The sequence below is a fragment of the Balaenoptera musculus genome, chromosome 19, assembly GCF_009873245.2.
Source record: "Balaenoptera musculus isolate JJ_BM4_2016_0621 chromosome 19, mBalMus1.pri.v3, whole genome shotgun sequence".
NCBI lineage: Eukaryota > Metazoa > Chordata > Mammalia > Artiodactyla > Balaenopteridae > Balaenoptera > Balaenoptera musculus.
Genome location: NC_045803.1, coordinates 17,110,058 through 17,126,073, shown reverse-complemented (window position 1 = coordinate 17,126,073; position 16,016 = coordinate 17,110,058). Strand labels below are relative to the sequence as shown.

Here is a 16,016-nt window from a genome sequence, read left to right as displayed (position 1 = left end):
GATAACAGGTTACTAGAGATGTTTCTGGTAGTGATAAATGCTAGAACAAGAAATCAAGCAGAATTAGAAGATCACAAGGGCAGGTGATTCCTTAGGTAGTGTGGTCAGACTGCAAAGATCTCACAGGGGAGCTGTCATCTCAAGAGAACTGAATGAAGTGGGGCGGCAAGGGCAGCAGGGAATGAGTCATGCAGGGAGGGGGCAAGCTGGGCCTGTGGGAGGAGCCCCAGAGAGGCTGGGGGGCTGGACCAGAGTGAGCAGGGAAGTCGGGGAGGTAGGAGAAGAGGCCCATTGTAAAGCCGGTATGGTTTATTCTGAAAGTAACGGGAAATCATCAGAGAGACAAGAGTGGAAAGATGGCATGATCTGATTTAACATAAAAGAAGGAGGTTTCAGGGCTCCTGGGAGGTGACTGTGTATCCACGGGTGATGGAGGGTCTGGTGGGAGGGAGATGTGAAAGAGGTCAGCTGTAGTAGGAGGCACTGAGGACCAGTACTCCAGTCCCCGGTCTGGGAGACTCAGGTTCCTATGAGGAATGGGAGAGGTCTGTTAGTGGGAGAGGACTGGGGGCTTTTTGTTTGTTTGGGTTGTCATTGGCTTTGGGGAGGAGCGCCCAGGAATTCTGCTGTAGGTTTATCTGTTGGGTGTTGGGAAATGCAGTGGGAGGTCTTAATAGGATGATAGTTGTCAAGGGTGGCACGTTGTGTTCGCTTCTCAGAAGCATCTGAGGACATTTCATCTGTCGAAGTTCTTGGGCTGCCTCCACAGTGCCAGTGTCATGGGCGTTTGTAACGAAGCAAACCAGGCTCTCAGGACCCACTGTACTTAGGAGGTGGCGTGAGGAGTGTGGTGTCAGACACAGAATCCCTTCATGGCTGAAGGGCTTTTGGCAGGTTGAAATTAAGGTGTCTTTATTGTTGTTGCTTTAAAATATTTTGACATGAGATATTTCAAACATACATAAAAATAGGAGAAACCACACTCACAAAGCCTGGCGTACATATCCCTCAGCTTTATCCATCTTAACATTTTTATCTATTTGCTTGAGACTTGTTTTAAGAACTAAAACGTTATAGATAGAGCTGAAGCCTGGTTGTACCTTTCTTGAACCTATTTTCTTCCATTCCCAGAGGGAGCACAATCCTCAAGTTAGTGAAAATCCTTCCCACTGGTATTTACACTTTTACGGCAGGTAAAGGTACCCATAAACACATAGTATTGCTTTGCATGTTTTTAGGCTTTGTATTAATGGTTTCACACTGCAGGTATTATTTTGCAACTTGCATTTCTCAATTAACATTTTTTAACCTCAGCCTGGTTGATACATGTAACTCTATCTCATTTTCACTGCTGGATACCTACCATTCCACCCGATGGACATACCACATTTTATGTATCCATTCTCTTGTTGATGGACATATAGGTGGTTTCCACCATTGAGCTATTGCAAGCATTGCTGCTGTGAGAATCCGGATACCTGCCGCTTTGCATATATGTGCAAGTTTCTAGTGTATCCCTTGGATGGCAGTTGCTGGGGTGCACGTATGCACAACTCTGTACTTCAGTCCTGGTTTTATCATTCAGAAGTTTGATGAGAAACTTCATTGACAGCAAGTTAAACCAAGCCATGATTTGCCCCTTTGAGTTTTATTTTCCTTTGTATAAAACAGACTTGATTATAGTACTGACTTCATAAAGTTGTAAGAATTAAATAAGACCACAAATGTAAAGTACTAACACAATATCTTACACATGGTAGGTGTTCTTTTTGTGCCTTATGGACAGGAAATTAGAATTATTAAAAGCTCTAAGGCTTTGGAGTCTAACAGAACCTGGGTTCAAAACCTGGCTCTGCTGCTTCCTCTCTGGATGCCCTTGGGAAAGTCACTTCACCTGTGTGAACTTCAGTTTCCTCATCTGTTAGGAGAGAGCAAATGCATGCAGTTGTGAATATTAGCTCTCTCAGTGTGAATCTATCTGGGTCATGATCTGACTGGAGTTACAGAGTACTAATAACAGCTACCCTTTGTTAATATGAATGTTTGGTTAACATTTATTGAGTGTTTCTTAACTCCTATGAAGTATTGATATTATTCCCACTTTACAGATGATAAAACTGAGGCCCCAACAGAGTGGCCACCCAGAGGTCACATAGCTAGTAAAGTGGTAGGAACAGAATTTGAAACCGGATCTGACTGATTTTAAAACTTGTGTTCTAACCACCAGGCTATAGTGCCTTAAATGCCTTCAGCAGCTGCCCATCATTCTCAGCAGTGATTTCCAAACTTTTTTATGAAATGGAAGCATTTTGTCCAGCAAAATCTTATATAGAACCCCAGTTTATAAAGCAAATGAATGTTGTACAACTCCAGTTAAAGTGGGGGTAATGTCCTAGGTCCATGCGGGCTTAGTTCTGGCTCTGTTTAGGCTGTGTGAGCCTAAACAAAGTACTTCATCTCTCTGAGATTCAGTTTCTTCACTTGTGAGATGGGGATATTGATGCCAACCTAATAGCGTTGTTATGTGGATCAACTGATATAATACATGCAAAGCACTTGGCATGAAGCCTGGTTTGTGATAAGAACCAAATAAGAGTGGCTATTGTTGCTGTGATTGTTACCACCTGCAGGAATCTCTGCACTGACCACGGGATGGGGTGGAAATTTCTCAGCCTTGTATCCACGGCCCTCCATCATCAGACCCAACCTGCATTTCCAGCCTTCAGCCCCTACCCCGTAGCCAGGCTGAATTACAATGTCTCCAATCCAGTATACTGCACTACTAGTTCTGCATTTATGCTCTGCCTGCTGGGGGGATCCTCCACCGTCCTCCCCCTTGCTCCAAAAGAACAAAAGCACACTTTTTTAAAAATTATTTTTTAAACTTTTATTGTGGAAAATTTCAAAATACACAAAAGTAAAAATCTAGTATATAATGAACCCCCATGTATTTATCGGCTAAGTTTTAGTAATTACCAGCCTTACTTCCTATACATACTCCAATTTATTCACCCCACTAGATTATTTTGAAGGAAATCCCAAACAGTTTAATTATTTCATCCCTAAATTTGTCATTATGTATCTCTAAGATAAAGACTTTTTTTTTTAATTATTAGCACCTTTAATTATTATTTATTTATTTATTTAATTTTTTGGCTGTGTTGGGTCTTCGTTTCTGTGCAAGGGCTTCCTCTAGTTGCGGCAAGCGGGGGCCACTCTTCATCGCGGTGCGCGGGCCTCTCACTATCGCGGCCTCTCTTGTTGCGGAGCACAGGCTCCAGACGCGCAGGCTCAGTAATTGTGGCTCACGGGCCCAGTTGCTCCACGGCATGTGGGATCTTCCCAGACCAGGGCTCGAACCCGTGTCCCCTGCATTGGCAGGCAGATTCTCAACCACTGCGCCACCAGGGAAGCCCCTAAAGACTCTTTTTTAACAAACAGAACTATAATACCATTTTCAAATCATCTTAAACAATAAAAAAATTTCTTTGTTCGTTCCCTTTATTTAGCAGTTTTCAAAATAATGAATTGGTTCCCAGCAGCCTCTAAAGGTAACCAATGGGTTTGTTGTTCTTTTTTAGTCCTATTATGAATTCTTCAATGTCCAGCTCAAAAGTTACTTCCCCTAGTTTTTGGAGGGGTTTTGTTTGTTCGTTTGTTTTTGGCCGCGCAACGCAGCATGTGGGATCTTAGTTCGCTGACCAGGGATGAACCCACGCCCCCTGCAGTGGAAGCGTGGAGTCTTAACCACTGGACCACCAGAAAAGTCCCTCCCCTAGTTTTTTTACCCTGACTCCAAAAGAATTTCTCCCCTCTGCTGAATTTAAATGCATCTTTTCTAGTTGTATCCAGCGCTTTCTACTTATGCACTTCCTTTAACTGCAGCTGGATCAGAAGCTCCTTGAAGGCATTCTGCACAGCACTTAACATAATGCCTCAGGCAGTCAGTATTAATCAAACTTCACTGTGCATTTGAATCCTATGGGGGTGGGCGAGGGGGCGGGGTTCTTGTTAAAATGCATATTCTGATTCATTGGCTCTGGAGTGGGCTGAGATTCTGCTTTCTCACAAGCCCAAGTGGTGCTGATACTTCTGGTCTAAGGACCACAGTTTGAGTAGCAGAAGGGTGTGGTAAATGTATGGGAAATCCACATCATTCACTCAGTAAGAAGTGCCTACTCAGGACCAGTTCACGGGCTAGGCCCTGAGACACCTTAAAATGTAGAAGGTTTTTTGGTGTGTTTGTTTTATTAGGGTTTTGGTTTTTTACTTTATCCTTTTGAATATGTACACATGGTAAAAAGAATTTTTTTCATAAAATCCAAAAGGGCACAGAGTGTGAGTACATCAGTCCCCAGAGGTGATCACTGTTACTTCTTGAGTTTTATTCTAGAGATACTGTATGCATATAAGAGCATATATTTGTACCATCTTTTTTTCTAACATACTATTCACACTGCTCTGACGCTTTTTTTTTTTCATTCTACTATATCTTCGAGATTGTTCCATATTTCAACATATATCTCTGCATCCTATTTAACGAGTGGCATAATGTCCACACACAATGCATTGGTTGTTTTTATAAAGTGTAGAGTGAAGTATGGCTACTTCTCGGCTTCTTCCTCATCCTACACATTCCCAAGAGAGAACAGGTATCTTGTCTTCTGTTCTTTGAATCCTCTGAATTATCTCACCCATATTGGTACATTTTTGTCAGTTCCATTTGATCTAGAGGACATCCATCACCCACTTACACAAGCATGTCTGCACGTTCTTTTCCTCCAGATTCCAGTCTTCCTAGACTCAAATTGTTTCTTTATTCTGCATCCCCTCAGCACTCACAAATTACTAAAAGACATTTTCTTGTTTTGGTAATATATTGTTGTGGAATGCTGCATACATAAGTATGTAGAAAATGTGTATTGGCGGGGTTCAGGACACACTACCCCAAAATATGGTGCCTTAGCATATTGAATATTTCAAGCTGAAGGAATTCGAGAAAATAGGTGCAGGAAGGACTCATTGACGTTCCCTAGAAGCAAGTCATAAGACCCTCATGTGAGAAGTGCCCTCCCTCTACCCAGGGGAAAGGATCATCCTTGTCTCGAAGATAGAGGGACCCCCCCAAGAGGACTCTTAGTGAACACACCTTGCTAAGTTTCCCCAGTTTACTACACTGAGCTCATATCCCTTTTGTCCTATCACGTTTTCCCATGACTTCCCACTCTCCATCAAACCTAGCACAAAAACGTACAGGTTTGACTGCTTCTTCGTGTCTTCATTTACTTATGATCGCTCCCATGTCACGTAAAACTTATACTAGATAAATTTGTATGCTTTTCTCCTGTTAACCTGTCTTTCGTCACAGAGACCCAGCCAAGAACCTCGGAGAGTAGAAGGAAAAGATATTTTTTCCTCCCCTCTGATATGTTTAAGGAAAAAATTAGAACATTAATAATAGAAGCCTTCTGTCACTTCCATCCGCCTCCCTGTGCCCCTTCCCTGTCACATGATGGTCTCTCCACCTACGAGGTAACCACTATCCTGAATTTTGCATTAATCATTCTCTTGCTTTCCTTTCTCGGTGGTTCTCAGCCGTTAGCATCACCTAGAGAGCTTGTTAAGACATGGATTGCTGGGCCCCGCGCCCAGTTTCTGATTTAGTAGATCTGGGGTGGAGCCCAGGAATTTGTGCTTCTCGGAAATCCTCCTGTGGTTCTGTTGCTGCAGATCCCAGGACTACACTTTGAGAACTGCTTTATCTCAGAGGTACTCTTGCCTTCTCTGTGATGACTTGTATCCTCCCCTAAAACCTAGCCACTCAATAAATGTAGCTTAAGGACTTCCCCTCCTTCTTTCTCTACTCCATTTCCTATCACCCAGTTTATGAGCACTCAATCTTTGCTAAATATTTTAATTGATTGTGACATTTGACCACTTTCCATTTTTTTCTTTTCCGTTAATGAGCCCATTTATAAGTTGCTTCTCATTAGTGTGTGTGTGTCTCTTATTGTAAGTTAACTAGAAGGATGGGTATAAACAACATTTACATGTCTTATTCATCTAGACTTTAAGCTCCTTGAAAGCTGGAACCAAGTGAAGGGATTCAGAACATGCCACCCCAAAATATCCTTCTTCAATTATTGATTACTGATCATTTTGAGCTGAAGACACTTGTGAAACAGCAGATACAGGAAGGGCTCTCCCCCTTTCTATCTAAGAGCAGGATGTAAATTTTGCCTTGAGAAAGGTGCCCTCCCTGTACCAGGAAGAGAAGAACATTCTTATCATCAGAGACTGAGAGTTGACTCTGGTCTGCATAAACAAACTTACTAAAATAACCCTTATCTTCCATTAGTTTCCCTCACATACTGCCTAGTGACTGAGCCACGATTTATTGCCCCTAGTCCAAGCGCCTTTGCTTTGTCACATCCCCACAATTTATCATTCTTTTTGTAAAAAGGTATGTACCTTACAGGCTTTTGGACCTAACAACTTCTTTGGGTCTTCATTTTCCTTCTGTGAAGACACCTGTGTATGTGTAAAAAAAAAAAAAAAAAAAAATTAAATTTGTATGCTTTTCTCCTGTTAATCTGTCTCATGTCAGTTTAATTATTAGGCCAGCCACAGAATTTAAGAGGGTAGAAGGAAGTTTTTCCTCCCCCTACACAAGTTTAATTTCCCTATGTAGTTTACCTCTTCAAGTAAGCTACAGGCCATAATTTGCAAATTCAGTTGCTCGTAAGAGCCAGAAGACAATTAAATAAATGAAACTTGCCAAGTGGAACTTTGCTGATCTGGAGACCATGTCCTGTATAAAGAGGGCAGCTGTTAACTAGGATTTAAGCCAATCGCGAGTTCCTTGTTTTCTCATTTTCCCAGTTTTCAAGAGAAACCAGAAATAATCCCAACTAATTTAACATTTTAAGTACACAGAGCAGGCACACAGAGCACACAAATTCCATACAGAGTACACCTGCAGGAACTGAACTGAATCCATTCCACGTTTCTAGACCTTTGCAGTAAATGGATGGATGGATGGATGGGTGGATGGATGGATGGATGGATGGGTGGATGGATGGATGGATGGATGGATGGATGGATGGATGGATGGATGGTTGGATGGATGGATTGGTGAGTGAGTGAGTCAATAAAGAGTGGTAGCTCTGGGTGGGGGGGCGGTTAGTGGAGAAAACAAGCAATTGTTGAGTACCTACTCTATGCCTGGCCCTGTGCAAAGGGCTTTATACACCTTATCTCATTTGACTTTCATAACAAAACCTCAAGGTAGTTATTATCATTCTTGTTTATTTCCACACTCATTTCACAGATAAAGAAAGGAGGCTTAGAAAGGCCCAGGGTCACACCACCAGTGTTCTTTATTTATAACCTACCTAATTTTAAAAAAAGGATTTCAGGTAAGCTCTTATGATTTAAGCTGGGTCCTGAGCCTTGGATTCCAGATAGCTCTGTTATACCAAATTGCCACCATCAAAGGAATCCGGTTCCCAGAAGGCAGGTCAGGGAGGGTGCCAGGAGTTCAGGGGGCAGGATTGCTTCCTTGGGGATATTACCAAACCACTCACAGCTTCATGCTTCTCAAGGATGTCAACTAGTACTAAGGTGCTAAGACACAAGGGATCTCTTGCCAGCTTGATATACCTGCCCTTCCCACTTTCTCCTGTCTCACCACTTACTATCCTCTCAGAAGTCAAGATTTCTGCCTATCAGCCTTGGAGCCCACTCCATCTTAATTCCTTTCTAGAGCCCAATAGGATAAGGACAGAGATGCAGATACAAGAGCCGTTTGTTTGGAAAACATTTTATTGGAGTTACTGAGGCAGCAAAGAGTGATCCTAGATAGGAAGGTGATCAGATCCCACACTGGCCCCCTCTTTCAGTGGTATCAGCAGTGCTGGGTCTCGAAGGGGCTGGTCATTGGGCATCGGCAGCTGCACGGCTCATTCCTCTCAGCTGTGGGGAGAGAGGGTACGGTCAGTTTGGAGACCCTTGGGTGCGGGGAGCCGGAGTCCTAAGAAAGCCCAGGATAGGGTGGGGCCCTGGTAGAAAGGAATCTCTGCCCCAGTCTAAGTTCCTGTTCTCCTCTGAGTTATAGTAGTTGCGATTTCCCTTAGCTTTGTTTTTTTTAATTTTTATTGGAGTATAGTTGATTTACAATGTTGTGTTAGATTCAGGTGTACAGCAAAGTGAATCCGTTATACATATACATATACCCACTCTTTTTAAGATTCTTTTCCCATATAGGCCATTACAGAGTATTGAGTAGAGTTCCCTGTGCTATACAGTAGGTCCTTATTAGTTATCTATTTTATATATAGTAGTGTGTATGTATATGTCAATCCCAATCTTCCAATTTATCCCTCCCTGCCTTTACCCCCTCCCCGGGTAACCATAAGTTTATTTTCTACATCTGTAACTCTATTTCTGTTTTGTAGGTAAGTTCACTTGTAGCCTTTTTTTAGATCCCACATATAAGTGATATCATATGATATTTGTTTTTCTCTGTGTGACTTACTTAGCTTCGATCAGAAGAAGGTGTATCCTGCCTTCACTTTCCCCACTCTCCCACTCAGATCCTCTGCTTTTTCCCTCACCCCCAGCCTCCTTTCTCTCCTAATGCCCACTGCCTCTTACCTTAGGAAAAGCATCCCAGTTGAGGAAAGGAAGTTTCCTTTTGACAGACTAAAACAGAAAAAGAGAATGAGAGTGATGTGTTACAGGTCAGGTGAGCATGGATCAGTAAGCGCTTGCTGAAGAGCTCTCTGTAGTGGTAACGGTATCATTGTTTTATAATTACAGTAAGCATTAATATTTCCTGAGCACTTTCTCTGTGCCTGCCTTATACTGACTGCTTTACAGGCATGATTTCATTTGGTCTTCATAGCAGTCTTTTGATGTCGGTACTGTCTTCGTCCCCACATCACAGATGAGGCGATAGAGACTCAGAGAAGCGAAGACATTTGCAAGAGAGCATGTAGCGAGTATGTGCGGGGTCATGCACTACAGGCTCTAATTCCAGCGCTACCACTGACTTAGCCTTCTAAGCTTGGGTAAGTCACCCAACTTAGAACCTCAGTTTCTTCCTGGAGGATGAGGGAATTCGAATAAACTCTTGACTGATTAAGTTCTTCCTTTTCAGAGATTGTCTTTGTGGGCCACGTTAGGAAAATAAGGTCTGGCCACGACAGCCTCCCCGGGAAGTTTTCTTCACTTGGGCAGCATCCAAGTGGGACAGTTACTCCCTCCTAGAACCCAGGAAAGAACCAAAAGGGCTAGACTAGAATGCGTTGCCACTACCCGGACAAACAGTCAGGAGAAAAAAGGTGCCCAAGCACTTACCTCTACGAGGGCGTGCCAGTTCAGGAAATCATTCCCCTCCAAAACCTTTACAGAGAGAGAAAGAGACCAGAAGAGGATCAGTTCCAGGGAAGGACAGAGCTTAGCCCCTAGCCCTCTGGGAAAGGTGAAGGACCATGACAGCTCTGCAAGCTCTCTACCCAGGCCTTGATCTCCTTTAGGATGTGGATATTTATGGGAGCCGAATTAAAGAATTAAACTTACAGATCGCAACTTGTCAACGTTCAGGAACTGGGCATGAGTGGCCTAGGCAAAGAAGCAGGGTGTTCAGAAAGTTATTTAGGAACATGAACAGATAGGGGACGAACTTGTAGTTAGATGGTGGGAAAACAGGGGATTTACCTCGTCGGGTCCTGGCACAACGGTGATTCCTTCCTGGAAAGCGAAGGGGAGAAAGGGGACAAATGATCACACGATGGCAAATCCCCTTCCCCAAACCCTCTCTGCCAGCTCTGCTTCCCTGCACAGGCCAGTCCCATTCTCCACCACGCGGCCTCCGTTAACCCACTCTGTCCCAGCGTGGCGGATGATTGACAGATGTGCAGATGTGGAGAAGGGATGGGAGAGTGGCACGTGGGAGACAGAGAAGTCGGAGCCCAGGCCCGCATCCACTGCCGGCAGCAGGAGGAGAGGGTGGAGAAAGAGGATTCCTCCCAAGAAAAACGAGCTAGTGTGGTTCTGCCGTGGACTCGGGGTGTTCCTGAGACACCCACGCTCAGCCCATGGAGCTGGCGCGGGAGATTGGAAGGCAGGTGGGAGCCAAGTTTCTGAGGTGCCCTGTCTGCCTTTACTTGCTGGAGGTTGGTTTGCTTTGTGACTTGAATTGCCACCAAAGTTTGAGTCTCCGTCTCCCTGCTCCAGCTGGTAAGCCCACCTCCCACCCCCGGACTTCAGTGCCTCCGATCTGTCGCCCTCCCAACCTCAGCTGCCCAGCTTCATTGTCCCTCATTTCTTCCTTCCCACCACAGAGGTCACAAACAGGTAGCCTACAGGCTAGACCCAAATGTTTAGATCTCATCGCAATTTGGTTTGTTTGGTTTTTAATTTGAATTAAAGGTTTTTAATTAGTAAGGATTCATAAATCCGATTTCCAGGTTCTCTTGAAAATTTTTAAACTCCGGCCACACTGGGTACATTTTCCCACTTAGCAGCAGTCAGATGGCATAGAGGCTGTCCCCTTCCAGATTGGGCAAATTCACTCCACCTCCCCTGAGGCCCCACCAGCACTCTTGCTCACCGACATCACTTGCTGGGATCCTAAGCAGTGGAGTCTGTGACCCCTATCGTAGACTTGAGAATCCAGCATGGACATTCCTCCATCCCCCGCACAGTGCGATAAGGTGGGGAGAGAGGGACCTCAGGATTTTTCCTGGCTGGAGACTGGCTCCTAAGGATTCTTGATATGGCTTAAGCTCCAGAGGTAACAGGGCGCTTCAAGCCACCTGAGAGCCATTCCCAGGGATACAAACAAAACAGATGTGGGGCTGAACCCAGACGACCAACTTCAGCCCCTGTCTCCTCTCAGGATGTCCAGCCTCTACCCCACACTTTACCATCCTTTCCAGAAATATAAGCCTCTCTGCCCCTTCCCAGGAATGCTTTGTCTCCTTCCTCCTTTCTTCCCTTCCTCAGAGCCCCAGCTTCTCATTCAGCCCCTGGTAATAGCCAAAGATAAGAGCCGCTTATCCAGTGACTGATTGAGTCAGCTAATAGTATAAGAGAAAGAGAACCCAAGTGAGGTGCTCACCTCAGAACTGCCCAGGGCAGCCCCCTGAGCAGAATGGAACGCCAGGAGAGACAGAAGAACCACAGCAGCAAGAACTGGGATCTTCATGGTGTCAAGTTTGGGGTGTTCTGAGGCAAGGCAAGGCTTGCCCTTTATATTCCCAGGGAGGCAGATCTGAACAGAACTGGGGTCCCCACCCTTCTGACTCACCCCCAGATTCTGTCGCCCACCCCTGGGGCTCTGGGAAGGGGAGGTGTGGACTGTTTCCCACTTACCTTGGATTTCTCAATTCACATCCTGCCCTGGGCACTTGGAAGGTAGGCTGGCAATGGGGCTCTTCATGCAAATGGAGCTGAGATGGAGACAGGTTGGACCTGTCCCTCCAAGGGACTGGCCATGGGACCCAAGCAACCTCTCCTTTTGTCTTTGTCACTTTTCCTTATATTTCTTCGTTCCTCTCTTATAATTCAGGCTTTTTCCCACCCTATCCAATTCTGTCTAAACTCCCTATACTGGCATTGAAGGCCTTCCATGCTCTGACCTCAACCCACCCTTCTAACTTTTCCTTCTTTCATTCCCATTGCACATACTTCACTTTCTGGCCAAACTGGACTCCTTACCAAAGATACCCTTCTTTTTCCTCCTCCAAGCAGCTGCCCATGTTACCCCTTATGCCTAAAATGCCCTTCTCTCATCTCTTGTTTTCAGAACCCAACATCCATCCCGAATTAAGCTTCCCGGATGTCTCCCATCATCTGCCATCCCCCTCCCCAAACTTTTCCCTTCTCGTAATTGCCATAGCAATTCATTTGTATCTCTCTGGCATTGTACCTAGAGTAACTTGTGTTCTTCCCTCTTAGAATATCAAGTTCTTGAGGTCAGGAACTATGTCTTAATCACCTTTATATCACCATGCCCTAGCACCATGCCCTTACACAGTGGAGGTGGATTCAACATATGCTAGATTGGATATCTTAGAATTCAAGCATCCTTCCACCAAGTTGTGCGCTTTCTTCCTTTGGGGCTGGACCCATTATCCAGCTGCCCATCTTATACTCTTGGGTCGTCAGAGAGGTAACTGTCTTGAGCTAAGAAGACAAAGAATAGAGAAACACGGGGACTTCCCTGATGGTGCAGTGGTTAAGAATCCGCCTGCCAATGCAAGGGACACGAGTTTGATCCCTGGTCAGGGAAGATCCCACATGCCACAGAGCAACTAAGCCCGTGCACCACAACTACTGAGCCTGCACTCTAGAGACCCCGAACCACAACTGCTGAGCCCGTGTGCCGCAACTAGAGAAAGCCTGTGCAGCAATGAAGACCCAACGCAGCCAAAAATTTAAAAAAAAAAAAAAAAAGAATAGAGAAACACAAAAAAGCAAAAATAGGTCTTAGAGCTACCCAGTTGGGCTCTAGGTCCTGAACTTTGAACGCCTACACCATTTCATTGGGCTTATTCTGCTCCCCACCCCACTCCCCCAGCTTGGCAGTTGTATCACCTCAAAGTGACAAAACATCCTAATCAAGTAGCGTTCTCCACAACTGAGGCTCAGGTGGCCCAACCAGTTCCTGGTGTAATAGGGAGGTGCTGGAACATAGACAGGTGCTGCCAGGACAAAGCAAGACCTCATTTCAGCGTGGCCTCTTTACCCCATCCTGATGCAATACACAGAGATAGCAGGCCTGGAGGCAAAGCGGGCTGGATCTCATTCACCAACGGTCTTCATGAACCCCAGAAGCTTCAGTTCAATTCTCCTCCTGCCCCCACTCCCCAGTCCCCGACATCCTGCCCCTCTTTAGCCTCAGGAAGCCTCCTCCGTTTTTCTAATGGCAGCTCCCCTTTCGCAGAGCTACCTGAAGAGGCAGTGCTTGAGGAAAACTTGCTAAGCACAGATGACCATGTCACGTAGATGTCACGCGAGGCTGGTTCCCAGAGGGGACGAGTGAGAAAATGACAGATGGGTGGGCACCTCCCCAAAAGGTTTTTCTGGAGGACACAAGTTTTTATGTGTAATGAATTCTCACCAATTAATTAACAGGGACTGAAAGAGCTCATTAACCACCGTTCTGTCACCATAGCGTCAACTGTGAATGAAGTTGAATGAAGAATGAGCAGAATGAAGGATCAACAAAGCAGAGCTGCTATTCAGTAATGAAGTCCAATGAGACCTGCTAGTGGAGCAGCACTTCAGCCTGGGTAATTCCAGAGCAACAGATCAGCCCAACACCGTCATCTGCTGGGCTCCAGCTTTCTTTTCCAACAAATTGATTTCCCTGTTTCCCTTTCCGCCTCATGCTAATGCTGCTAATAATAATGTTAGCCAATTTATTGATGTCGTACTCTGTGGCAGGCCTTGTGCTAGGTATTCTAAACGCACGATCTCGCTGAAATGTCACAGTGCTTCTGTGAGACAGGTATTAACAATCATCCACATTCTGTAGGCAGGGGAACCACAGCACATAGAGGTTAAATAACTCACCCTAGGTCACACAGCCAGGGTGTGGCAAGGCCAGTGTTGGAACCCCAGAGTTCCAGAGGCTGCACCTGTATTGCCCCTTTGCTGTACTGTGTCCTACCAAGGGCCTCGGCCAGCCCACCTAGCGCCCTGTATGAATTAGACCCGTGCCCTGAGAGTCGGGGGGGCAAGGCTGCAGTTAACCCCCATTTGTCCTCTCGACCAGGTGTCCTTTTGTGGTGTGCAGCCTGCACAGCCACAGGTGGCAGCTCTGAGCAGACGTGCATTAATTTCAGTGGGTTAAACTATGCTCTTGCCAAATGAAAACAGAGAACTAAGAGGTTAATGGTACTCAATGAGCATATGCCTCAGAGTGAACCTGTGATTGCCTCAGATCCCAGATGCCTATTATAGTATGAGCATCTTGTCACAGCAAGTGTGTATTTAAAAGACAGTCTTCAGGTTCTAGTGTTTGAAGTTCTAGTGTTTAAAGATGGGTTCTTTTATCTAATGCCTCTAAATACAAGCCTGCTACTTCATGTGCACAACCGAAGGAATTCTGTTCTTTTTCTGGAGGAAAAAAACTGGCTGTGCTAGACTTATGATCGACCTCCATTTGGCACCATCCTGATGGATTTTCAAGGGTAATTTTGGCTTTACATGATTTATGTTGTAAATGCTAATCTAGAGTCTAGTGTCTCTCTCCCAGTTCCCTCCCCTTCCCCCACCTAAACTGCCTCAGTGAATTTGTGTTCCCCGAGGGTCCAGTGTCCAATGGTTGGGCAGGCTGGGGAAGAGAGGGGAGGGGGATCCCCACCGGCAGAGGGTCCCAGCGGTTGGGGTAACGGGTGGCAGGAGAAGCTACCTGGGATTCAGCATCGGCTGCATCACAGAGGGTTAGTGGAGTCGGACAGAGGCACAGAGCCTGGCTCTGCGTCACCCCAGCTCCAAGTCTGCTTGATCTAGTTCCCACTCCGAGAATACCAGTAAACCCCTGTTTTCCCACAGGCCTTCACCCACCCCACCCCAAATCTGCCAGAACTTGAGTGTGGGTAGGAGGCCAGGCCCAGCCTTGATTGCTACATTACAGACACACCTAGGGGCTGGGAGCCAGCCTCCTGGGTTCAGGGAAGGAATGGGGGATTTGAAGGGATGCACACTGGGGCCTCAGGGTCTTGGTGAACATCTAGGTGAAAAGCCTAGAATCATTGGAGAGAAAGGGGGCTGGGGTGTGGGCTACTGGGGGGCAGAGCCCAGGGGACCCCTGTCCCGTCCTCTCCTCCCTCTGCCAGTGTTAGGGTCACACCCAAGAAAGCAATCACGTTGCCCAGCAGGTCTGGTTTCTTCCTTTACCTCCCACCCTCTGCCCTGTGCACGCTTTGCTTAAACTTCTCCCAGGAAGACCTCTTGGATTGAGCCCACTTAATTCTGATCTCTCCTTCCATCCTCTAACCCAAATATTTATTAAACAGCCATTTTGGCTCCTGGTGCTGAGGATTCGAGATGGACAGGGTACCTGTCCTGTGAAACTTATGTGCCAGTTAAAGAGAGACAGATTATAACCTAACAAAAAATTAGGAAACAAGATCATTTCAAGAACATGACAAGTTCTGTGCAGAAAATACAACAAGGTGATGTGATAGCGATTGGGTAGGTGTCCTTGGTTAAGCTGGCTTGGGGTTTTGAATTTAGACCAAAAGCCGTTAAAGTTCCATCCTTCTGAAGATCTCGGGCTCCAGGGAAAGGTAGCAGCAGTGTTCCTTGGGAGCTTTTCCCAGCAGGTCCAGGTTGACATTGGACAGGGAAGCCAGAGCCAAATGGTGCTAAGCCATGCCGAGGGGATGTTATTCTACAACTAATGGAGCTTGTGGGGGATTCTGAGCAGGGGATCCTCCCTGGCTGCCGTGGGACAATGGACATTAGGGAAGAATCGAAAGTCAGAGGCTCTGCCATGAAGCTGCTTTAGAGGCTCTGGCAGGTAAAGGGGTTGGCCTGCCGGTTTATGAGAGTCCTTTACACCTGAGGGCCTTAGCCTGCTTCAGCTAGTGCTTTAAACTTCAGAGGGTGGCTTTCAGCCCTTTGGACCAGGAACGCCCCAAGTCCAGAAACATGTTGACCACTTCAGCTTCTCCCTCAGTCCCTCAGGGACTGGCACGAGGCGACCCGAGGTCCAGCAGTCTGTAGCGCTCACCCCACACCCCAGGAAGCCCGCTGTCAGTCAGCTGGAAGGACTGAGCCTCAGCCCCGGGACGGGCCGCGCTCCCTTCCCTGTGGCTGCGAGGAGGTACCGCAAGGCCCTCCCTTCCCACGTGAAACCCAAGATGAATAGAAGGCAGGAGCCGCAGTTTAAGGACAGAAGCGAGGAGAGGATGCCCATCAAGTTGGTTCCCCCAAGTCCTTTTTGGGCCCGACTTCTTTCATGTATTCATCAACTGTTTGAGGCCCACCCTGTGCCA

General features: G+C 46.2%; 1 protein-coding gene across 1 annotated transcript; it reads right to left on the bottom strand.

The window, feature by feature from the left end:
* Window positions 1–7,806: 7,806 nt before the first annotated feature.
* LOC118884891 (keratinocyte differentiation associated protein) lies at window positions 7,807–11,232 on the bottom strand. Its single transcript, XM_036833030.1, has 6 exons — window positions 11,126–11,232; window positions 9,721–9,753; window positions 9,583–9,624; window positions 9,361–9,405; window positions 8,656–8,703; window positions 7,807–7,974 (listed from the first exon to the last, which is right to left on the bottom strand). Exons 1-6 carry the CDS (start codon window positions 11,210–11,212, stop codon window positions 7,936–7,938), a joined length of 294 nt encoding a protein of 97 aa, XP_036688925.1. The 5' UTR covers window positions 11,213–11,232; the 3' UTR covers window positions 7,807–7,935.
* Window positions 11,233–16,016: the final 4,784 nt, after the last annotated feature.

Excerpts from the sequence above, each read along its gene's own strand:
- LOC118884891 (XM_036833030.1), bottom strand. The coding sequence starts at position 11,212 with ATGAAGATCCCAGTTCTTGCTGCTGTGGTTCTTCTGTCTCTCCTGGCG. Across the intron at positions 9,754-11,125 it reads CTGCCCTGGGCAGTTCTGAG|GAAGGAATCACCGTTGTGCC; the intron begins GTGAGCACCTCA and ends TTCGCTTTCCAG. Across the intron at positions 9,625-9,720 it reads TTGTGCCAGGACCCGACGAG|GCCACTCATGCCCAGTTCCT; the intron begins GTAAATCCCCTG and ends TTCTTTGCCTAG.